Source organism: Bombina bombina, chromosome 2, assembly GCF_027579735.1.
Source record: "Bombina bombina isolate aBomBom1 chromosome 2, aBomBom1.pri, whole genome shotgun sequence".
NCBI lineage: Eukaryota > Metazoa > Chordata > Amphibia > Anura > Bombinatoridae > Bombina > Bombina bombina.
In genome coordinates this window covers 179903622-179929115 of record NC_069500.1, presented here as the reverse complement: position 1 = coordinate 179929115, position 25494 = coordinate 179903622, and the positions used below count along the sequence as shown (strand labels likewise).

The 25494-nt window shown below is 40.2% G+C and overlaps 1 protein-coding gene across 1 annotated transcript in view; it reads right to left on the bottom strand.

The window, feature by feature from the left end:
• Window positions 1–25494, bottom strand: part of DMGDH (dimethylglycine dehydrogenase) — a 271725-nt gene that overhangs the window by 51089 nt on the left and 195142 nt on the right. The window contains exons 13-14 of the mRNA XM_053701370.1: window positions 18995–19152; window positions 15302–15361 (exon numbers count right to left, since the gene is read on the bottom strand). Coding sequence (XP_053557345.1) covers window positions 15302–15361; window positions 18995–19152 — 218 coding nt within the window. The remainder of the gene's footprint in view (window positions 1–15301; window positions 15362–18994; window positions 19153–25494) is intronic.

The following is a 25494-nucleotide window of genomic DNA, read 5'->3' as shown; positions in this document are numbered from 1 at the left end:
AATGCACGCAAAAATGCTTCAATGCATGTGACATTTTAAGGGTTTGAACCCAGAGGAGGGATGCTAACCCGGAAATGTATAAAAGCATTTTTGCTTGCATTTAAATCCAGAGAGTGTTCCCTGTATTGTTTTATCCTGTTAAAGCAACCAGGTATTTAATCTACAATCTGTGAGTGTGCCTATTCCTGGATCTATCTATCCACCTACTGCACATTTACAGGTCATAAAATGCTTGCTTTTTTGTCTGAAATGATATTGAAACAAGTTGTCCCCTCTAATGAAGAACCAGTGCCATAAAACACGTTACATGTAACTGTTGCTGCTGTTCGCGATAATGAAGAACCAGTGCCATAAAACACGTTACATGTAACTGTTGCTGCTGTTCGCTCTAATGAAGAACCAGTGCCATAAAACACATTACATGTAACTGTTGCTGCTGTTCGCTCTAATGAAGAACCAGTGCCATAAAACACGTTACATGTAACTGTTGCTGCTGTTCGCTCTAATGAAGAACCAGTGCCATAAAACACATTACATGTAACTGTTGCTGCTGTTCGCTCTAATGAAGAACCAGTGCCATAAAACACGTTACATGTAACTGTTGCTGCTGTTCGCTCTAATAAAGAACCAGTGCCATAAAACACGTTACATGTAACTGTTGCTGCTGTTCGCTCTAATAAAGAACCAGTGCCATAAAACACGTTACATGTAACTGTTGCTGCTGTTCGCTCTAATGAAGAACCAGTGCCATAAAACACGTTACATGTAACTGTTGCTACTGGTCGCTCTAATGAAGAACCAGTGCCATAAAACACGTTACATGTAACTGTTGCTGCTGTTCGCTCTAATGAAGAACCAGTGCCATAAAACACATTACATGTAACTGTTGCTGCTGTTCACTCTAATAAAGAACCAGTGCCATAAAACACATTACATGTAACTGTTGCTGCTGTTCGCTCTAATGAAGAACCAGTGCCATAAAACACGTTACATGTAACTGTTGCTGCTGTTCGCTCTAATGAAGAACCAGTGCCATAAAACACGTTACATGTAACTGTTGCTGCTGTCCGCTCTAATGAAGAACCAGTGCCATAAAACACGTTACATGTAACTGTTGCTGCTGTTCGCTCTAATGAAGAACCAGTGCCATAAAACACGTTACATGTAACTGTTGCTGCTGTTCGCTCTAATAAAGAACCAGTGCCATAAAACACGTTACATGTAACTGTTGCTGCTGTTCGCTCTAATAAAGAACCAGTGCCATAAAACACGTTACATGTAACTGTTGCTGCTGTTCGCTCTAATGAAGAACCAGTGCCATAAAACACGTTACATGTAACTGTTGCTACTGGTCGCTCTAATGAAGAACCAGTGCCATAAAACACGTTACATGTAACTGTTGCTGCTGTTCGCTCTAATGAAGAACCAGTGCCAAAAAACACATTACATGTAACTGTTGCTGCTGTTCGCTCTAATAAAGAACCAGTGCCATAAAACACGTTACATGTAACTGTTGCTGCTGTTCGCTCTAATAAAGAACCAGTGCCATAAAACACGTTACATGTAACTGTTGCTGCTGTTCGCTCTAATGAAGAACCAGTGCCATAAAACACGTTACATGTAACTGTTGCTGCTGTTCGCTCTAATGAAGAACCAGTGCCAAAAAACACATTACATGTAACTGTTGCTGCTGTTCGCTCTAATAAAGAACCAGTGCCATAAAACACGTTACATGTAACTGTTGCTGCTGTTCGCTCTAATAAAGAACCAGTGCCATAAAACACGTTACATGTAACTGTTGCTGCTGTTCGCTCTAATAAAGAACCAGTGCCATAAAACATGTTACATGTAACTGTTGCTGCTGTTCGCTCTAATGAAGAACCAGTGCCATAAAACACATTACATGTAACTGTTGCTGCTGTTCGCTCTAATGAAGAACCAGTGCCATAAAACACATTACATGTAACTGTTGCTGCTGTTCGCTCTAATAAAGAACCAGTGCCATAAAACACGTTACATGTAACTGTTGCTGCTGTTCGCTCTAATGAAGAACCAGTGCCATAAAACACATTACATGTAACTGTTGCTGCTGTTCGCTCTAATGAAGAACCAGTGCCATAAAACACGTTACATTTAACTGTTGCTGCTGTTCGCTCTAATGAAGAACCAGTGCCATAAAACACGTTACATGTAACTGTTGCTGCTGTTCGCTCTAATGAAGAAGTAGTGCCATAAAACACGTTACATGTAACTGTTGCTGCTGTTCGCTCTAATGAAGAACCAGTGCGATAAAACACGTTACATGTAACTGTTGCTGCTGTTCGCTCTAATGAAGAACCAGTGCCATAAAACATATTACATGTAACTGTTACTGCTGTTCGCTCTAATGAAGAACCAGTGCCATAAAACACATTACATGTAACTGTTGCTGCTGTTTGCGCTAATGAAGAACCAGTGCCATAAAACATGTTACATGTAACTGTTGCTGCTGTTCGCGCTAATGAAGAACCAGTGCCATAAAACACGTTACATGTAACTGTTGCTGCTGTTCGCTCTAATGAAGAACCAGTGCCATAAAACATGTTACATGTAACTGTTGCTGCTGTTCGCTCTAATAAAGAACCAGTGCCATAAAACACGTTACATGTAACTGTTGCTGCTGTTCACTCTAATGAAGAACCAGTGCCATAAAACACATTACATGTAACTGTTGCTGCTGTTCGCTCTAATGAAGAACCAGTGCCATAAACCATGTTACATGTAACTGCTGCTGCTGTTCGCTCTAATGAAGAACTAGTGCCATAAAACACGTTGCATGTAACTGTTGCTGCTGTTCGCTCTAATAAAGAACCAGTGCCATAAAACACGTTACATGTAACTGTTGCTGCTGTTCACTCTAATGAAGAACCAGTGCCATAAAACACATTACATGTAACTGTTGCTGCTGTTCGCTCTAATAAAGAACCAGTGCCATAAAACACGTTACATGTAACTGTTGCTGCTGTTCGCTCTAATGAAGAACCAGTGCCATAAAACACGTTACATGTAACTGTTGCTGCTGTTCGCTCTAATGAAGAACCAGTGCCATAAAACATGTTACATGTAACTGTTGCTGCTGTTCGCTCTAATGAAGAACTAGTGCCATAAAACATGTTACATGTAACTGTTGCTGCTGTTCGCTCTAATGAAGAACCAGTGCCATAAAACACATTACATGTAACTGTTGCTGCTGTTCGCTCTAATGAAGAACCAGTGCCATAAAACACGTTACATGTAACTGTTGCTGCTGTTCGCTCTAATGAAGAACCAGTGCCATAAAACATGTTACATGTAACTGTTGCTGCTGTTCGCTCTAATGAAGAACCAGTGCCATAAAACACATTACATGTAACTGTTGCTGCTGTTCGCTCTAATGAAGAACCAGTGCCATAAAACACATTACATGTAACTGTTGCTGCTGTTCGCTCTAATAAAGAACCAGTGCCATAAAACATGTTACATGTAACTGTTGCTGCTGTTCGCTCTAATGAAGAACCAGTGCCATAAAACATGTTACATGTAACTGTTGCTGCTGTTCGCTCTAATGAAGAACCAGTGCCATAAAACATGTTACATGTAACTGTTGCTGCTGTTCGCTCTAATGAAGAACCAGTGCCATAAAACACGTTACATGTAACTGTTGCTGCTGTTCGCTCTAATGAAGAACTAGTGCCATAAAACACGTTACATGTAACTGTTGCTGCTGTTCGCTCTAATGAAGAACCAGTGCCATAAAACACGTTACATGTAACTGTTGCTGCTGTTCGCTCTAATGAAGAACCAGTGCCATAAAACACATTACATGTAACTGTTGCTGCTGTTCGCTCTAATAAAGAACCAGTGCCATAAAACACATTACATGTAACTGTTGCTGCTGTTCGCTCTAATGAAGAACCAGTGCCATAAAATATGTTACATGTAACTGTTGCTGCTGTTCGCTCTAATGAAGAACCAGTGCCATAAAAAACGTTACATGTAACTGTTGCTGCTGTTCGCTCTAATGAAGAACCAGTGCCATAAAACATGTTACATGTAACTGTTGCTGCTGTTCGCTCTAATGAAGAACCAGTGCCATAAAACACATTACATGTAACTGTTGCTGCTGTTCGCTCTAATAAAGAACCAGTGCCATAAAACATGTTACATGTAACTGTTGCTGCTGTTCGCTCTAATGAAGAACCAGTGCCATAAAACATGTTACATGTAACTGTTGCTGCTGTTCGCTCTAATGAAGAACCAGTGCCATAAAACACATTACATGTAACTGTTGCTGCTGTTTGCGCTAATGAAGAACCAGTGCCATAAAACATGTTACATGTAACTGTTGCTGCTGTTCGCTCTAATGAAGAACCAGTGCCATAAAACACATTACATGTAACTGTTGCTGCTGTTTGCGCTAATGAAGAACCAGTGCCATAAAACATGTTACATGTAACTGTTGCTGCTGTTCGCGCTAATGAAGAACCAGTGCCATAAAACACGTTACATGTAACTGTTGCTGCTGTTCGCTCTAATAAAGAACCAGTGCCATAAAACATGTTACATGTAACTGTTGCTGCTGTTCGCTCTAATGAAGAACCAGTGCCATAAAACATGTTACATGTAACTGTTGCTGCTGTTCGCTCTAATGAAGAACCAGTGCCATAAAACATGTTACATGTAACTGTTGCTGCTGTTCGCTCTAATGAAGAACCAGTGCCATAAAACACGTTACATGTAACTGTTGCTGCTGTTCGCTCTAATGAAGAACTAGTGCCATAAAACACGTTACATGTAACTGTTGCTGCTGTTCGCTCTAATGAAGAACCAGTGCCATAAAACAGGTTACATGTAACTGTTGCTGCTGTTCGCTCTAATGAAGAACCAGTGCCATAAAACATGTTACATGTAACTGTTGCTGCTGTTCGCTCTAATGAAGAACCAGTGCCATAAAACACATTACATGTAACTGTTGCTGCTGTTCGCTCTAATAAAGAACCAGTGCCATAAAACACATTACATGTAACTGTTGCTGCTGTTCGCTCTAATGAAGAACCAGTGCCATAAAACATGTTACATGTAACTGTTGCTGCTGTTCGCTCTAATGAAGAACCAGTGCCATAAAAAACGTTACATGTAACTGTTGCTGCTGTTCGCTCTAATGAAGAACCAGTGCCATAAAACATGTTACATGTAACTGTTGCTGCTGTTCGCTCTAATGAAGAACCAGTGCCATAAAACACATTACATGTAACTGTTGCTGCTGTTCGCTCTAATAAAGAACCAGTGCCATAAAACATGTTACATGTAACTGTTGCTGCTGTTCGCTCTAATGAAGAACCAGTGCCATAAAACATGTTACATGTAACTGTTGCTGCTGTTCGCTCTAATGAAGAACCAGTGCCATAAAACACATTACATGTAACTGTTGCTGCTGTTCGCTCTAATAAAGAACCAGTGCCATAAAACATGTTACATGTAACTGTTGCTGCTGTTCGCTCTAATGAAGAACCAGTGCCATAAAACACATTACATGTAACTGTTGCTGCTGTTCGCTCTAATAAAGAACCAGTGCCATAAAACACATTACATGTAACTGTTGCTGCTGTTCGCTCTAATGAAGAACCAGTGCCATAAAACATGTTACATGTAACTGTTGCTGCTGTTCGCTCTAATGAAGAACCAGTGCCATAAAAAACGTTACATGTAACTGTTGCTGCTGTTCGCTCTAATGAAGAACCAGTGCCATAAAACATGTTACATGTAACTGTTGCTGCTGTTCGCTCTAATGAAGAACCAGTGCCATAAAACACATTACATGTAACTGTTGCTGCTGTTCGCTCTAATAAAGAACCAGTGCCATAAAACATGTTACATGTAACTGTTGCTGCTGTTCGCTCTAATGAAGAACCAGTGCCATAAAACATGTTACATGTAACTGTTGCTGCTGTTCGCTCTAATGAAGAACCAGTGCCATAAAACACAGTTACATGTAACTGTTGCTGCTGTTCGCTCTAATGAAGAACCAGTGCCATAAAACATGTTACATGTAACTGTTGCTGCTGTTCGCTCTAATGAAGAACCAGTGCCATAAAACATGTTACATGTAACTGTTGCTGCTGTTCGCTCTAATGAAGAACCAGTGCCATAAAACACGTTACATGTAACTGTTGCTGCTGTTCGCTCTAATGAAGAACCAGTGCCATAAAACATGTTACATGTAACTGTTGCTGCTGTTCGCTCTAATGAAGAACCAGTGCCATAAAACATGTTACATGTAACTGTTGCTGCTGTTCGCTCTAATGAAGAACCAGTGCCATAAAACACGTTACATGTAACTGTTGCTGCTGTTCGCTCTAATGAAGAACCAGTGCCATAAAACATGTTACATGTAACTGTTGCTGCTGTTCGCTCTAATGAAGAACCAGTGCCATAAAACATGTTACATGTAACTGTTGCTGCTGTTCGCTCTAATGAAGAACCAGTGCCATAAAACACATTACATGTAACTGTTGCTGCTGTTCGCTCTAATGAAGAACCAGTGCCATAAAACATGTTACATGTAACTGTTGCTGCTGTTCGCTCTAATGAAGAACCAGTGCCATAAAACACGTTACATGTAACTGTTGCTGCTGTTCGCTCTAATGAAGAACCAGTGCCATAAAACACGTTACATGTAACTGTTGCTGCTGTTCGCTCTAATGAAGAACCAGTGCCATAAAACACAGTTACATGTAACTGTTGCTGCTGTTCGCTCTAATGAAGAACCAGTGCCATAAAACATGTTACATGTAACTGTTGCTGCTGTTCGCTCTAATGAAGAACCAGTGCCATAAAACATGTTACATGTAACTGTTGCTGCTGTTCGCTCTAATGAAGAACCAGTGCCATAAAACATGTTACATGTAACTGTTGCTGCTGTTCGCTCTAATGAAGAACCAGTGCCATAAAACACGTTACATGTAACTGTTGCTGCTGTTCGCTCTAATGAAGAACTAGTGCCATAAAACACGTTACATGTAACTGTTGCTGCTGTTCGCTCTAATGAAGAACCAGTGCCATAAAACACGTTACATGTAACTGTTGCTGCTGTTCGCTCTAATGAAGAACCAGTGCCATAAAACACATTACATGTAACTGTTGCTGCTGTTCGCTCTAATGAAGAACCAGTGCCATAAAACACGTTACATGTAACTGTTGCTGCTGTTCGCTCTAATGAAGAACCAGTGCCATAAAACATGTTACATGTAACTGTTGCTGCTGTTCGCTCTAATGAAGAACCAGTGCCATAAAACACATTACATGTAACTGTTGCTGCTGTTCGCTCTAATGAAGAACCATTGCCATAAAACACGTTACATGTAACTGTTGCTGCTGTTCGCTCTAATGAAGAACCAGTGCCATAAAACACGTTACATGTAACTGTTGCTGCTGTTCGCTCTAATGAAGAACCAGTGCCATAAAACACGTTACATGTAACTGTTGCTGCTGTTCGCTCTAATGAAGAACCAGTGCCATAAAACACGTTACATGTAACTGTTGCTGCTGTTCGCTCTAATGAAGAACCAGTGCCATAAAACACGTTACATGCAACTGTTGCTGCTGTTCGCTCTAATGAAGAACCAGTGCCATAAAACACGTTACATGTAACTGTTGCTGCTGTTCGCTCTAATGAAGAACCAATGCCATAAAACACGTTACATGTAACTGTTGCTGCTGTTCGCTCTAATGAAGAACCAGTGCCATAAAACATGTTACATGTAACTGTTGGTGCTGTTCGCTCTAATGAAGAACTAGTGCCATAAAACACGTTACATGTAACTGTTGCTGCTGTTCGCTCTAATGAAAAACCAGTGCCATAAAACACGTTACATGTAACTGTTGCTGCTGTTCGCTCTAATGAAGAACCAGTGCCATAAAACACGTTACATGTAACTGTTGCTGCTGTTCGCTCTAATGAAGAACCAGTGCCATAAAACACGTTACATGTAACTGTTGCTGCTGTTCGCTCTAATGAAGAACTAGTGCCATAAAACACGTTACATGCAACTGTTGCTGCTGTTCGCTCTAATGAAGAACCAGTGCCATAAAACACGTTACATGTAACTGTTGCTGTTGTTCGCGCTAATGAAGAACCAGTGCCATAAAACACGTTACATGTAACTGTTGCTACTGTTCGCTCTAATGAAGAACCAGTGCCATAAAACATGTTACATGTAACTGTTGCTGCTGTTCGCTCTAATGAAGAACCAGTGCCATAAAACACATTACATGTAACTGTTGCTGCTGTTCGCGCTAATGAAGAACCAGTGCCATAAAACACGTTACATGTAACTGTTGCTGCTGTTCGCTCTAATGAAGAACCAGTGCCATAAAACACGTTACATGTAACTGTTGCTGCTGTTCGCTCTAATGAAGAACCAGTGCCATAAAACACGTTACATGTAACTGTTGCTGCTGTTCGCTCTAATGAAGAACCAGTGCCATAAAACACATTACATGTAACTGTTGCTGCTGTTCGCTCTAATAAAGAACCAGTGCCATAAAACACATTACATGTAACTGTTGCTGCTGTTCGCTCTAATGAAGAACCAGTGCCATAAAATATGTTACATGTAACTGTTGCTGCTGTTCGCTCTAATGAAGAACCAGTGCCATAAAAAACGTTACATGTAACTGTTGCTGCTGTTCGCTCTAATGAAGAACCAGTGCCATAAAACATGTTACATGTAACTGTTGCTGCTGTTCGCTCTAATGAAGAACCAGTGCCATAAAACACATTACATGTAACTGTTGCTGCTGTTCGCTCTAATAAAGAACCAGTGCCATAAAACATGTTACATGTAACTGTTGCTGCTGTTCGCTCTAATGAAGAACCAGTGCCATAAAACATGTTACATGTAACTGTTGCTGCTGTTCGCTCTAATGAAGAACCAGTGCCATAAAACACATTACATGTAACTGTTGCTGCTGTTTGCGCTAATGAAGAACCAGTGCCATAAAACATGTTACATGTAACTGTTGCTGCTGTTCGCTCTAATGAAGAACCAGTGCCATAAAACACATTACATGTAACTGTTGCTGCTGTTTGCGCTAATGAAGAACCAGTGCCATAAAACATGTTACATGTAACTGTTGCTGCTGTTCGCGCTAATGAAGAACCAGTGCCATAAAACACGTTACATGTAACTGTTGCTGCTGTTCGCTCTAATAAAGAACCAGTGCCATAAAACATGTTACATGTAACTGTTGCTGCTGTTCGCTCTAATGAAGAACCAGTGCCATAAAACATGTTACATGTAACTGTTGCTGCTGTTCGCTCTAATGAAGAACCAGTGCCATAAAACATGTTACATGTAACTGTTGCTGCTGTTCGCTCTAATGAAGAACCAGTGCCATAAAACACGTTACATGTAACTGTTGCTGCTGTTCGCTCTAATGAAGAACTAGTGCCATAAAACACGTTACATGTAACTGTTGCTGCTGTTCGCTCTAATGAAGAACCAGTGCCATAAAACAGGTTACATGTAACTGTTGCTGCTGTTCGCTCTAATGAAGAACCAGTGCCATAAAACATGTTACATGTAACTGTTGCTGCTGTTCGCTCTAATGAAGAACCAGTGCCATAAAACACATTACATGTAACTGTTGCTGCTGTTCGCTCTAATAAAGAACCAGTGCCATAAAACACATTACATGTAACTGTTGCTGCTGTTCGCTCTAATGAAGAACCAGTGCCATAAAACATGTTACATGTAACTGTTGCTGCTGTTCGCTCTAATGAAGAACCAGTGCCATAAAAAACGTTACATGTAACTGTTGCTGCTGTTCGCTCTAATGAAGAACCAGTGCCATAAAACATGTTACATGTAACTGTTGCTGCTGTTCGCTCTAATGAAGAACCAGTGCCATAAAACACATTACATGTAACTGTTGCTGCTGTTCGCTCTAATAAAGAACCAGTGCCATAAAACATGTTACATGTAACTGTTGCTGCTGTTCGCTCTAATGAAGAACCAGTGCCATAAAACATGTTACATGTAACTGTTGCTGCTGTTCGCTCTAATGAAGAACCAGTGCCATAAAACACATTACATGTAACTGTTGCTGCTGTTCGCTCTAATAAAGAACCAGTGCCATAAAACATGTTACATGTAACTGTTGCTGCTGTTCGCTCTAATGAAGAACCAGTGCCATAAAACACATTACATGTAACTGTTGCTGCTGTTCGCTCTAATAAAGAACCAGTGCCATAAAACACATTACATGTAACTGTTGCTGCTGTTCGCTCTAATGAAGAACCAGTGCCATAAAACATGTTACATGTAACTGTTGCTGCTGTTCGCTCTAATGAAGAACCAGTGCCATAAAAAACGTTACATGTAACTGTTGCTGCTGTTCGCTCTAATGAAGAACCAGTGCCATAAAACATGTTACATGTAACTGTTGCTGCTGTTCGCTCTAATGAAGAACCAGTGCCATAAAACACATTACATGTAACTGTTGCTGCTGTTCGCTCTAATAAAGAACCAGTGCCATAAAACATGTTACATGTAACTGTTGCTGCTGTTCGCTCTAATGAAGAACCAGTGCCATAAAACATGTTACATGTAACTGTTGCTGCTGTTCGCTCTAATGAAGAACCAGTGCCATAAAACATGTTACATGTAACTGTTGCTGCTGTTCGCTCTAATGAAGAACCAGTGCCATAAAACATGTTACATGTAACTGTTGCTGCTGTTCGCTCTAATGAAGAACCAGTGCCATAAAACACATTACATGTAACTGTTGCTGCTGTTCGCTCTAATAAAGAACCAGTGCCATAAAACATGTTACATGTAACTGTTGCTGCTGTTTGCTCTAATGGAGAACCAGTGCCATAAAACACGTTACATGTAACTGTTGCTGCTGTTCGCTCTAATGAAGAACCAGTGCCTTAAAACACGTTACATGTAACTGTTGCTGCTGTTCGCTCTAATGAAGAACCAGTGCCATAAAACACATTACATGTAACTGTTGCTGCTGTTCGCTCTAATAAAGAACCAGTGCCATAAAACATGTTACATGTAACTGTTGCTGCTGTTCGCTCTAATGAAGAACCAGTGCCATAAAACATGTTACATGTAACTGTTGCTGCTGTTCGCTCTAATGAAGAACCAGTGCCATAAAACATGTTACATGTAACTGTTGCTGCTGTTCGCTCTAATGAAGAACCAGTGCCATAAAACACGTTACATGTAACTGTTGCTGCTGTTCGCTCTAATGAAGAACTAGTGCCATAAAACACGTTACATGTAACTGTTGCTGCTGTTCGCTCTAATGAAGAACCAGTGCCATAAAACACGTTACATGTAACTGTTGCTGCTGTTCGCTCTAATGAAGAACCAGTGCCATAAAACACATTACATGTAACTGTTGCTGCTGTTCGCTCTAATGAAGAACCAGTGCCATAAAACACGTTACATGTAACTGTTGCTGCTGTTCGCTCTAATGAAGAACCAGTGCCATAAAACATGTTACATGTAACTGTTGCTGCTGTTCGCTCTAATGAAGAACCAGTGCCATAAAACACATTACATGTAACTGTTGCTGCTGTTCGCTCTAATGAAGAACCATTGCCATAAAACACGTTACATGTAACTGTTGCTGCTGTTCGCTCTAATGAAGAACCAGTGCCATAAAACACGTTACATGTAACTGTTGCTGCTGTTCGCTCTAATGAAGAACCAGTGCCATAAAACACGTTACATGTAACTGTTGCTGCTGTTCGCTCTAATGAAGAACCAGTGCCATAAAACACGTTACATGTAACTGTTGCTGCTGTTCGCTCTAATGAAGAACCAGTGCCATAAAACACGTTACATGCAACTGTTGCTGCTGTTCGCTCTAATGAAGAACCAGTGCCATAAAACACGTTACATGTAACTGTTGCTGCTGTTCGCTCTAATGAAGAACCAGTGCCATAAAACACGTTACATGTAACTGTTGCTGCTGTTCGCTCTAATGAAGAACCAGTGCCATAAAACATGTTACATGTAACTGTTGGTGCTGTTCGCTCTAATGAAGAACTAGTGCCATAAAACACGTTACATGTAACTGTTGCTGCTGTTCGCTCTAATGAAAAACCAGTGCCATAAAACACGTTACATGTAACTGTTGCTGCTGTTCGCTCTAATGAAGAACCAGTGCCATAAAACACGTTACATGTAACTGTTGCTGCTGTTCGCTCTAATGAAGAACCAGTGCCATAAAACACGTTACATGTAACTGTTGCTGCTGTTCGCTCTAATGAAGAACTAGTGCCATAAAACACGTTACATGCAACTGTTGCTGCTGTTCGCTCTAATGAAGAACCAGTGCCATAAAACACGTTACATGTAACTGTTGCTGTTGTTCGCGCTAATGAAGAACCAGTGCCATAAAACACGTTACATGTAACTGTTGCTACTGTTCGCTCTAATGAAGAACCAGTGCCATAAAACATGTTACATGTAACTGTTGCTGCTGTTCGCTCTAATGAAGAACCAGTGCCATAAAACACATTACATGTAACTGTTGCTGCTGTTCGCGCTAATGAAGAACCAGTGCCATAAAACACGTTACATGTAACTGTTGCTGCTGTTCGCTCTAATGAAGAACCAGTGCCATAAAACATGTTACATGTAACTGTTGCTGCTGTTCGCTCTAATGAAGAACTAGTGCCATAAAACACATTACATGTAACTGTTGCTGCTGTTCGCTCTAATGAAGAACCAGTGCCATAAAACATGTTACATGTAACTGTTGGTGCTGTTCGCTCTAATGAAGAACTAGTGCCATAAAACACGTTACATGTAACTGTTGCTGCTGTTCGCTCTAATGAAGAACCAGTGCCATAAAACACGTTACATGTAACTGTTGCTGCTGTTCGCTCTAATGAAGAACCAGTGCCATAAAACACGTTACATGTAACTGTTGCTGCTGTTCGCTCTAATGAAGAACCAGTGCCATAAAACACGTTACATGTAACTGTTGCTGCTGTTCGCTCTAATGAAGAACTAGTGCCATAAAACACGTTACATGCAACTGTTGCTGCTGTTCGCTCTAATGAAGAACCAGTGCCATAAAACACGTTACATGTAACTGTTGCTGTTGTTCGCGCTAATGAAGAACCAGTGCCATAAAACACGTTACATGTAACTGTTGCTACTGTTCGCTCTAATGAAGAACCAGTGCCATAAAACATGTTACATGTAACTGTTGCTGCTGTTCGCTCTAATGAAGAACCAGTGCCATAAAACACATTACATGTAACTGTTGCTGCTGTTCGCGCTAATGAAGAACCAGTGCCATAAAACACGTTACATGTAACTGTTGCTGCTGTTCGCTCTAATGAAGAACCAGTGCCATAAAACACGTTACATGTAACTGTTGCTGCTGTTCGCTCTAATGAAGAACCAGTGCCATAAAACATGTTACATGTAACTGTGCTTGTGCTACAGGGGTTGTGTGCTTGTACACTTGTGCTACAGGGGTTGTGGGGAGGAAGGGACATACTTACACATGTGGTGGCATTGTGGAAAGGTTACAGAGATTTGGAATCAGACTTCAAGGTATCTAAGCCTAATTCTAGAAACTAATATCACACTTACCCCTGAACAGGCTTTGCTTCATTTTCCTCCAGATAATAGTGAAAAGACATCACAAGCTAATAGCCTTGATCTGCACGGTTGTGAGAGTAATCATAGCTAGATTTTGGAAGGTGGATCCACCCTCATTTGAATATATTAAAAGGAGAATAGATTATCACTTTACAATGAGTAGCGCCTCGGCAGAGCTTCTTAATACCAGGGATAAGTTTATACAACAGTGGGAACCATATATTATGTATACTGAAAAAGAAAATAGAGCTAGAATCCTAGCAAACCAACAAGATCAGTAGGAAACAATCCGGTTAGAGTGCCCCAATGAGTGAGATAATTGAGTCTTCAGGAGCAAGATGAACGGGTAGAGATGAGGGGGGGGAGGAAATAGGGATTTGATCTTGATTGAGATTGAGTCAGGCTAGATGGAAAGCGGAATTAACACACCATTATATTTTGGAATGTTACTGAAAGGTCGATAAACCAAAATTACTCTTGTCTTGTGTGGAAAACTCACATATTCAATCACTTGAAGGCTGCAATGTTATTGTATTTGTATTTTTTGTTTTTATGTTTCTAACTGTTATTTAAGATGCTGTATGTAATAACATTCAAAAGTCAATTAAAAAAAACTTTCATAAAAAAAAAAATGGGCGTGGGGCTGTGGACTCTTTCCCACGAAAGAAAATGAAATTATCAAGTAAGCATAATTTATTTTTTTCTTCCTAATGGGAAAGAGTCCACAGAGAAAACTCCTCCCCATGTAGTTGAGGGTTGGTGGGCTTACGCCCTCTTGCCGCCGAGTTGGGCGGTTTGGCCTTTTTCTTTTAAGGCCCTGGGAATTGTTCTCGGCAGCTAGTAGTTTATTGGGTAGTTCAGCTGCCTTGCAGCGGATGGGTTGCAGAATGTGACCAGCTGCAGCTATTGCACATTGACTGTGTACTGGCTAGCTGTTTTTTATGATAACTTTTGGTCTTCCTCTGTTGGCCTAATGTGAGTTGGGCCTCCTGTTCAATAATCCCCCTAAGGACATATTAACCCTTGATTCTATAAAGATAAAAGGCGCCACACTGTGACCCTGTCTTCTGTGTTAACATTATATAATAAAAAATAAAACAATCTTACCAGAATCTACGCCATGGAACAGGAACACGGCCCTTCAAGTGTGACAGGTTAGTAGCATCGCTCCTGACATGGACTTGAGAGAAGAAAGCAATCTGCGAAACTCGTCAACGCCGATAGCTGTAGGAGCTGTTAATATGAGTCGGGATGGTGTCGCAGAGGAGAGCTCTCCCTGCATCTCCGGACTCTAACTTTCACCCAGGCCCTCATTGAGAAGCTTATAGGGCTACTTAAAACTCCTGTCCCATTGTGAAGAGTAGTACCCTCCATAAGAGACAAAACAAATTCTGACACTTCTCTGCCAACCTCCTGGGACGAAAGGCAAAGAATGACTGGGGGATGAGGGAAGTGGGAGGAGTATTTAAGTCTTTGGCTGGGGTGTCTTTGCCTCCTCTTGGTGGCCAGGTTCTTATTTCCCAAAAGTAATGAATGCGGCTGTTGACTCTTTCCCATTAGGAAGAAAAAGGCTGTAAGCCTCTATACCAGAAAAACATTCCTGTTTAAATGTAAAATATATTTTTATATCATTTTTTTCTTACCTTATTCAACTTTATAAAATTCTGGAGTCCTGCTTCCAAAGGGTTAGTGTCACAGTTCATCTGCCAAATTAATAAAAAAAACTTTATTAATACACAGACTCAAACATTCCTACAGCAATTCTATTCCCTAGGACATCTATATTACATATTATACCTTATGAGTCATTAAATCCCCACTCACTTTATAGGCACTGCTGGATCCAGGGCCGGTGCTTGGATTTTTGGCCACACAGGCGAGGATACATTTTGCTGCCCCCCCCATAACAAATCAAACAGTGGTAGCGCCGCATAGCAAATCAAACAATGGATGCGCCAAAAAATAAATCAAACAGTGGTAGCACACTAAGCACAGCATAACAAATCAAACAGTAGTAGCGATACATAGCAAATCAGACAGTGGTAGCGCTGCATAAAAATCAAACAATGGTATAGCCACATAACACATCAGTGGTAACATCACACAGAAACAAGCGGCATCAAAAAGCAATGGCTTATGGCTCTAAACATTTTCAATAATGAACTGCTGAACCTGTTAAGTTGCTCTTATGTTCTCTCAAGCAGCAGCCAGCAGCTATCATGGTCTCAGACCAGTGTCGCACTCGCACAGACTGTAAGATAACGGTTTAGCAATCTGCTGTATGATCATCCTCCACAGCAGTTCATGGACTGGACAGGACAGAGCACTGCTAATTGAGATTCCCCCACATGGCTGAGAGGTGAGGGCCTTCGGCTAGGGGGGCTCCTGCTTTGCGTGCACAAACTCCACTCACTGGACAAGTAACCGGAAGCGTCTCTGCTGCATGGAGTCCGCCACCCGGTGTCCTAGTGGGTGGGTCTGCATATTTTGGCGCTCTGTAGTCTGCAAAGTGAGAGCGGCAATACTTACATTGATATTTAAAAATATATATATATTAGTTGCTGCAGATTGTGCAGCAACTAATATATATTTTTTTAAATATCAATGTATTGCCGCTCTAGCTTTGCGCCCCCCTGCTTGGGCACCCTAAGACAGCTGCTTAGGGTTCCTTATGCAAGCGCCGGGCCTGGCTGGATCAGACTACCAATGACAATGGCAAGGGTACAAAGCTACTTTTTTGCTACCATTCGGAATGTTGCAGACTGCTCCACTTGCAGGAGGTGGTGTACATATATTACTATTCTGGTATGAATGGCTTCATTTGAAACTTTACAACTGGTTATGGTCTGAGAGCAAACAACTAAATGGATAGGTGGCGTTAGACAGCAACCGCTTAGACCAGTGGTTCCCAAACCTTTTTCTTACCACTGTCCCAATAGTAAAAATGAATTATTCACATTTTAAATTAAACATTTCAGTTTAAAGGGACACTAAACCCATTTTTTCATTTAATGATTCAGATAGAGCATGCAATTTTAAGCAACTTTCTAATTTACTCCTATTATCAATTTTTATTCGTTCTCCTGCTATCTTTATTTAAAAAGCAGGAATTTAAAGCTAAAGAGCCGGACTATTTTTGGTTCAGACCCTTGGTTATGCTTGCTTTTCGGTTTGTGAAATGGAGTCACCAATAAGCAAGCGCTATGCAAGGTGCTGAACCTAAAATAGGCTGGCTCCTAAGCTTTAAATTCCTGCTTTTTAAACAAAGATAGCAAGAGAACGAAGAAAATTGATAGGAGGAGTAAATTAGAAAGTTGCTTAAAACGGCATGCTCTATCTGAATCACGAAATAAAAAAAATGTGGCTTTAGTATCCCTTTAATTATGCATTATCTTGATCTTGTGATACCAGCATTATTCAAAAGTCCTTAGTTACGATGCAAGAGTCTTATATACCAGATTTAGTAACTACTTCACTATTTAATAAAATGGGCTTGAAACAGTGATATCAGTTTCTTAAATTACCAAGTTCAGAAATTTGGAGTTGACTTATTGAACTTTAGTGAAAGTGTATTCTACTTACCAAAGTGTTATGTAGCGCACACAACTATAATAAATATTTTTGATGACGGCAGACAGAAGACTGGAAAACCATTGACAGATGGCTATGTGCCAAGCTACTGAGCCATACACAACAGGCCTTTGCTGTTTTTTCCTATTACATAGTAATTCTTAACTGTTAATATTAACTAATATGTTCTAATGCACAGTGCTGCTAATACACAGAATGCAAGCCTTCTATACAAGTAGCTGCAATTTATTGCAGTCAGGAGAAAGTATATTACTGACAAACCTAAACTACCATAAAGTCAAAAGCCTTAAAAGGGACAGTTGACCCAAAAATGTTCTCCCATTTAAATTGTTCACAATGATTCATTTTACCTGCTGGAGTGTATTAAATTGTTTCCAAGTAGCTCCTTTACCCCTATTTTGGCCTTTGAAATAGCTGATTTAGCTTGTAGTTTCCCAACCTATACTGAAAGTTTTGATACTGGAGTCTCAGCTATTGAATAGCCCAAGTAAACACAGCAAGCAGAATAAATTAAACTCACAGTGGGGTGCAGAATAGTTAAGTAATAAAATTATATTTTTTTATTGTTCTCTCTATGTATTGAGCTTTAGTTTTCCAGACAAATATAAGATAAGGAAGCTAGTGTGTGTACACAAAGTGATAATATAATGATATCTTATATTACCTGAAGCTCAACCCATTGTAATAAGCTGTGGTTTAAAAACACAAAACCAGTTACCTTCATATACACAAACCTGAAGATGCAACCTGTGATGCGGCGGACAGCAATCAGCCTAATAGAGTTGATTGACACCCCTTCTAGCTGCCGATTGGCCACAAATCTGCTGGGGGCGGCATTGCACAAGCTTTTCACAAGAAATGCTTGTGCAATGATAAATGCCAACGGCATTTAACGATGTGCGGCGGACATGATCCGCTACAGCGGATTATGTCCACTGCACTTTGATAAATTGGCCCCATAGACTCCAGAACTGCACACAATACTCAAGATGTAGCCTAACAAGTCATTTGTAAAGTGGCATAAGAACCTTACTATTCCTGCTGCAAATCCCTCTACCTATACAACAAGTATTCTACTGGCCTTACTCGCTGAAATACTGCATTGTTTACTAAGTGTCAAATTATCTGAAATAATAATTCCCAAGTCCACTTCCTCTTTAGTGACAGCTACTTGTGACTAACAGAAATATATAACCTCTAAAACTAGTTTACATTATTAATTATATGTTATATTAAAGGGACAGTCTACACCTTAGTCATCTTAAAGTCAAATAGCCTCCTGCACCTTTTCTATATCATGCAGCAGTAACAGTAAAAAAAGGTTTTTTTTAAATGAATATTGTTTCTGGCCAGTTTAAAATGGCTGCCAAGTTCAGCCCAGTGATGACATCATGATCTGGGGTGCATATGACATCCAATCCCAAAAGGCTCACTAGTTGGATTCAACAGACTGTCAAAGCTATTCAGCAGAGTGCATAGATGCAGCCCAGATTGTGATGTGATCAGTGGGCTAAGCTTGGCAGGCATTTCAAACTGGCCAGAAACAATATTCATTTTAAAATAACTTTTTTACTGTTACTGCAGCATGATATAGAAAGGGTGCAGGAGGCTATTTGCAGCTTAATCTAAGGTAAGACGTTAAGATGACTAAGGTGTAGACTTTCCCTTTAAATAATAAAATCAACAGATATTAAATAAAGAGGTAGTAATATTTTTTTAGGTAAAAAGAAGTACACATATTCTACCTCTGCTCCCCAGGCACGGAATGCTTTTTCCAGCCTCAGTGCGTTCATTGCATACGTTCCAAAGTTGTCAATTCCTTCTTCCTGACCGGCTTCCATGATGCTATTGTACAGAGCAGATGTGTCTTCCCTGCTGTGGTACAGCTCCCAGCCAAGCTCACCTAGTAACAAGTGTGAGACCTGATCATCTTATTTCTCATGATAATAAATCAAACTTTATCAGGATTTTTACTAAAAATAAAGATTCCAAGAAAAGAAACACATGAAACATTACATAAGAACATTTACTAAGCACAGAATGCCAAACATTAGATTCATCTGACATTAACCAGTCAGAATATTATAAGCCCAGACCAAATCTCTATATTTATATGCATCAGTTTATGAACTAGACTGAAAAAACTAGCATGAAAAATATCCGTCATGCAACTTATTGCAGATATTTTGTTGTGCTGAATTACAGTAGATTGAATAAATATTCAACCCAAAGCATATACTGTATATTATGAAGGGAGTAATTTCCAAGGCAAAAAAATTAAAGGGACATAAAACCCAAAATGTTTCTCTTTCATGATTTCAAAAGAGAATGCAATTTTAAAAAACTTTCCAATTTACTTATATTATCAAATTGTCTTCATTTGTTTTTATTCTTTGTTAAAAAGCAGGAAGACACGTTCAGGAGTGTGCACGTATCTGCAGCACTATATTGCAGGAGTTTTTCAACAATGTAATACATTAGCAAGAGCCCTAGATGGCAGCACTATTTCCTGTCATGTCGTGCTGCAAACATGAGGATGCTACCTATCTGGATATTTCTTTAACAAAGAATAACATAACAACGACACAAATTTGATAAACGAAGTAAACTGGAAATATTTTAAAAATTGTATTCTCTGTCTGAATCAAGAAAGAAAAAACATAATTTATGTAAGAACTTACCTGATAAAGTCATTTCTTTCATATAGGCAAGAGTCCATGAGCTAGTGACGTATGGGATATACAATCCTACCAGGAGGGGCAAAGTTTCCCAAACCTCAAAATGGCCTCACCACACCCACAATTCAGTTTAACGAATAGCCAAGTAGTGGGGTGATAAAGAAAGGAGTAAAAAGCATCAACAAAGGAATTTGGAAATAATTGTGCTTTATACAAAAAAATCATAACCACCATAAAAAGGGTGGGCCTCATGGACTCTTGCCAATATGAAAGAAATGAATTTATCAGGTAAATTCTTACATAAATTATGTTTTCTTTCATGTAATTGGCAAGAGTCCATGAGCTAGTGACTTATGGGATATCAATACCCAAGATGGGGAAATCCACTCAAGAGTCACTAGAGAGGGAGGGATAAAAATAAAGAACGGCCATTTTCCGCTGAAAAAAATAATCCACAACCCAAATTATAAGTTTATTCTATAATGGCAAGAAAAACTTAAAACATTAGCAGAAGAGGGGAAATAATTAGCGAGATCACTCAGAAAGAGAAAACTCAAATCATATATTTCTGAAATACACATTCCAAACCAACCCCCTCTCAAAACCACCCCAGACATCCTTCAAGCATTCCACACTTATTACTCATCTCTTTACAATATCCACTCTGAGATTCCCGCAGACCAGCTGTCACAAGCTACCCATAAATTCCTTCAGGAGTGTCAGCTCCCATCTATAGATGCTACACAACTGAAAGACATCACATCGCACATCACCCCGCAAGAAGTTATGCTTGCAATTCAAGAGCTAAAATCAGGGAAAAGCCCAGGTCCAGATGGGCTCTCCGCTAAATACTATCAAACGTTTAAAGATACTATAACACCCCACCTGACGAAATTGTTTAACGCTATAATAGATGGAGCACAATTCCCACCCTCCATGTTAGAGGCACATGTGGTAGTGCTACCCAAACCCGGCAAACCGGCTACGATACCCTCTAATTTCCGGCCCATATCACTGTTAAATTTAGACATTAAACTATATGCTAAAATTTTGACCACCCGATTGAACAAAATTATCCCAGATCTTATACACACTAACCAAGTAGGTTTCACCCCACGTAGGGAAGCCCGTGACAACACCACTAAAATAATTAATATCATAGACTATGCCAAAACTCACCATATTCCGTCTATAATCCTTTCACTTGATGCCGAAAAGGCGTTCGACCGTCTTAGTTGGCCTTTTCTGATCCAGACCTTAAGAAAATTTGGATTCGATGATCAATTCATCCACATGATTTTTGCATTATATAATAACCCCAGAGCGAAAATAAAATTGAATGACTCCTTATCACGCCCCTTTGACATAAACAACGGTACTAGACAGGGATGTCCACTCTCACCAACACTGTTCATTTTGGCAATGGAGATTCTGGCTACTTACATTAGGACAACCCCCCAGATTTCCGGTATTACTATAGGACAAAAAGAATACAAGGTCTCCTTATATGCAGACAATGTCATACTCACACTTACGAACCTCCCTACATCTGTTCCCTCCCTGATGCTTCTGTTTCAGAGATATGGAATGTTGTCTAACTTCCGCATAAATAATACAAAATCAGAATTTATAAGTCTAGACACACACCCCGAAGACCTACATATACTGCACTCGCACAAGTTTAAACATCAACCTAAAGCACTGAAATATCTAGGAATTTTGGTTACACCAAACCTACAGGAGATAATTTCCTTAAACTTCAACCCTTTGAAAAATCACATTAAAGCTACTTTATCTTCATGGTCCAATAAACCAATCTCTTGGTTGGGAAGAGTGAACGCTATTAAAATGATAATACTCCCCAAAATACTGTATGTTTTACAGGCAATACCCACTCCCATCCATGACTCCATCATCCACTCCCTACAAAAACTCATTAATTCCTACATCTGGAGCCATAAGCGCCCTAGGATCACCACACAAACCCTGTATCGTTCTAAACTAGAGGGAGGTCTCGGAGTCCCGAATATATTATTATACCGATATGCTACCTACATGACTAGAATAACCGACTGGTGTAAAAACAGTCGCCACAAGGAATGGGTGGGCTTAGAACACACACTCGCGGGAGAGGGACAATTAGGAGGCAGATGTTGGCTTACAGCGCAACGAGACAAAGGGGTACCAGAGCTCCCTACCGTGGTGAGAGAGACATTTAATGTATGGGGGAAAATCCTAAGGAGACATAGATCTATCTCTACACCCTACTCCCCTCTGACACCCATCATAGATAACCCCACAGTCCCATTCCAATTTACTTCCCATCACACTGACAACACTGATCTAACACACGCGATACCGCACTATTCCCTTTTGCAGAATAGCAAGTTGAAACCAAGAGAGGAAGTAGTTGAAATACTGGGATTCACCCCCAAAAACTGGTTAGCTCACCACCAACTTACCCACTACATCGCCCCACACACAGAGAGACAAAACCTGACTCGTCCCTTAATGCCATTTGAATCCATATGCCATTTGCCCTTCCCGGCAACGGGCATTCTTTCCATTTCATAAAAATTACTACAAACAGACCGGTCAAGTTGTCTCCCATCCCATGCCAGCAGCTGGGAAAAAGAGCTTAATGAACAACAACCACCCAAAATGTGGAAGATTATATATAAATGCATGAGCTCCTCCGCATCTTCCATGAATATTGCGGAAATGAACACAAAACTCCTCTGTAGGTGGCACTACACTCCTGATAGACTGGGTAGGTTATTCCCACACACTAATACCAGCTGCTGGAGAGGGTGTACACAACGGGGTACCTTCACCCATCTGTGGTGGACATGCCCAGTGGCACAGGCATATTGGTCAGATATCAGAACAGAAATACAATCGGTGACAGGGACTTCCCTACCCCTTACCCCCTGGCCCTTCCTCTTCAACTTCCTCCCACAAATAACATGTAAGCTGCGATTAAAGCTTACTACGATAATGATTAATATGGCTAAACGGTATATCCCATACAACTGGAAGCAATCCACCCTACCATCTATACAGTTCTGGCGAAATAGAGTAACTACCGCCATAGAACTAGAGCAATACCACTATACAAAATTGAGTAAAATAGATGAGATTCTATCCATCCGCCTGCTCTGGGAAGAATACATCCACTCTCTAGAGCCCGCCGATGCCCCACACATTCCCCACTAAGCCCTGACACTCACAGACTACAACAGACCTTTTTGGAACTTTATGATTTATGATTGTTGGAATTTGCTTTTACCAAATCACATAATCTCTTTTCTCATTTTCTACATATTTTCCTTTCTTTTTTATCATATTCTGAACGTGTTTTATGTTTATAAGGTTAAAAGTTATAATGGAAGATGTGTCCAGTTGTACAGGCAATTCAGAATGTTCCCCCTTAAGAGAGAGTTAAATTGAACCCCATCAAGAGCATTCTCACTACCTACACAGCAGAATCTTTGTTTTTTGTAATAACCTGTATTAGGATTGAGTCTTTATATGTTTTTTCTGCACTCTAACTTGTTTGAATACTGTATGCTACAACTTGATACAATAAAGCACTTTTTTGAAAAAAAAAAAAGAAAAAAAACCATTAGCAGAAGAATCAAACTGAAACAGCTGCCTGAAGAACTTTTCTACCAAAAACTTCTTCTGAAGAAGCAAATGCATCAAAACGGTAGAATTCAGTAAATGTATGCAAAGAGGACCAAGTTGCCGCTTTGCAAATCTGATCAACGAAGTGGAGACTGATCTAGGAGAATGAGCTGTAATTCTCTGAGGCGGGGCCTGACCCGACTCCAAATAAGCTTGATGAATCAAAAGCTTTAACCAAGAAGCCAAAGAAATAGCAGAAGCCTTCTGACCTTTCCTAGAACCAGAACATATAACAAATAGACTAGAAGTCTTCCTGAAATCTTTAGTAGCTTCAACATAATATTTCAAAGCTCTCACCACATCCAAAGAATGTAAGGATCTTTCCAAAGAATTCTTAGGATTAGGACACAAAAAGGGGACAACAATTTCTCTACTAATGTTGTTAGAATTCACAATCTTAGGTAAAAATTTAAATAAAGTCCGCAAAACCGCCTTATCCTGATGAAAAATCAGAAAAGGAGATTCACAAGAAAGAGCAGATAGCTCAGAAACTTTTCTAGCAGAAGAGATGGCCAAAAGGAACAACACTTTCCAAGAAAGTAGTTTCATGTCCAAAGAATGCATAGGCTCAAATGGAGGAGCCTGTAAAGCCCTCAAAACCAAATTAAGACTCCAAGGAGGAGAGATTGATTTAATGACAGGCTTCCTACGAACCAAAGCCTGTACAAAACAGTGAATATCAGGAAGTTTGGCAATCTTTCTGTGAAATAAAACAGAAAGAGCAGAGATTTGTCCCTTCAAGGAACTTGCAGACAAACCCTTATCCAAACGATCCTAAAGAAACTGTAAAATTCTAGGAATTCTAAAAGAATGTCAAGAAAATTTATGAGAAGAACACCATAAAATGTAAGTCTTCCAAACTCGATAATAAATCTTTCTAGAGACAGATTTACGAGCTTGTAACATAGTATTAATCACTGAGTCAGAGAAACCTCTATGACTTGGCACTAGGCGTTCAATTTCCACATCTTCAAATTTAATGATTTGAGATCCTGATGGAAAAACGGACCTTGAGACAATAGGTCCGGCCTTAACGGAAGTGGCCAAGGTTGGCAACTGGACATCCGAACAAGATCCTCATACCAAAACCTGTGAGGCCATGCTGGAGCCACCAGCAACACAAACGATTGTTCCATGAAGATTTTTGAGATCACTCTTGGAAGAAGAACTAGAGGCGGGAAAATATAAGCAGGTTGCTAACACCAAGGAAGTGTCAATGCATCCACTGCTTCCGCCTGAAAATCCCTGAACCTGGACAGGTATCTGGGAAGTTTCTTGTTTAGATGAGAGGCCATCAGATCTATCGCTGGAAGACCCCACATCTGAACAATCTGAGAAAACACATCTGGATGGAGAGACCACTCCCCCCGGATGTAAAAAGTCCGATGGCTGAGATAATCCGCCTCCCAATTGTCTACACCTGGGATATGCACCGCAGAAATTAGACAGGAGCTGGATTCCGCCCAAGCAAGTATCCGAGATACTTCTTTCATAGCTTGGGGACTGTGAGTCCCACCCTGATAATTGACATATGCCACTGTTGTGATATTGTCTGTCTGAAAACAAATGAACGGTTCTCTCTTTAACAGAGGCCAAAACTGAAGAGCTCTGAGAATTGCACGGAGTTCTAAAATATTGATTGGTAACCTCGCCTCTTGAGATTTCCAAACCCCTTGTGCTATCAGAGATCCCCAACCTGAAAGACTTGCATATGTTGTGATCACAGTCCAGGCCGAACAAAAGAAGCCCCTTGAACTAAACGCTGGTGATTTAACCACCACGTCAGAAAGTGTCGAACATTGGGATTTAAGGATATTAATTGTGATATCTTTGTATAATTCCTGCACCATTGATTCAGCATACAAAGCTGGAGAGGTCTC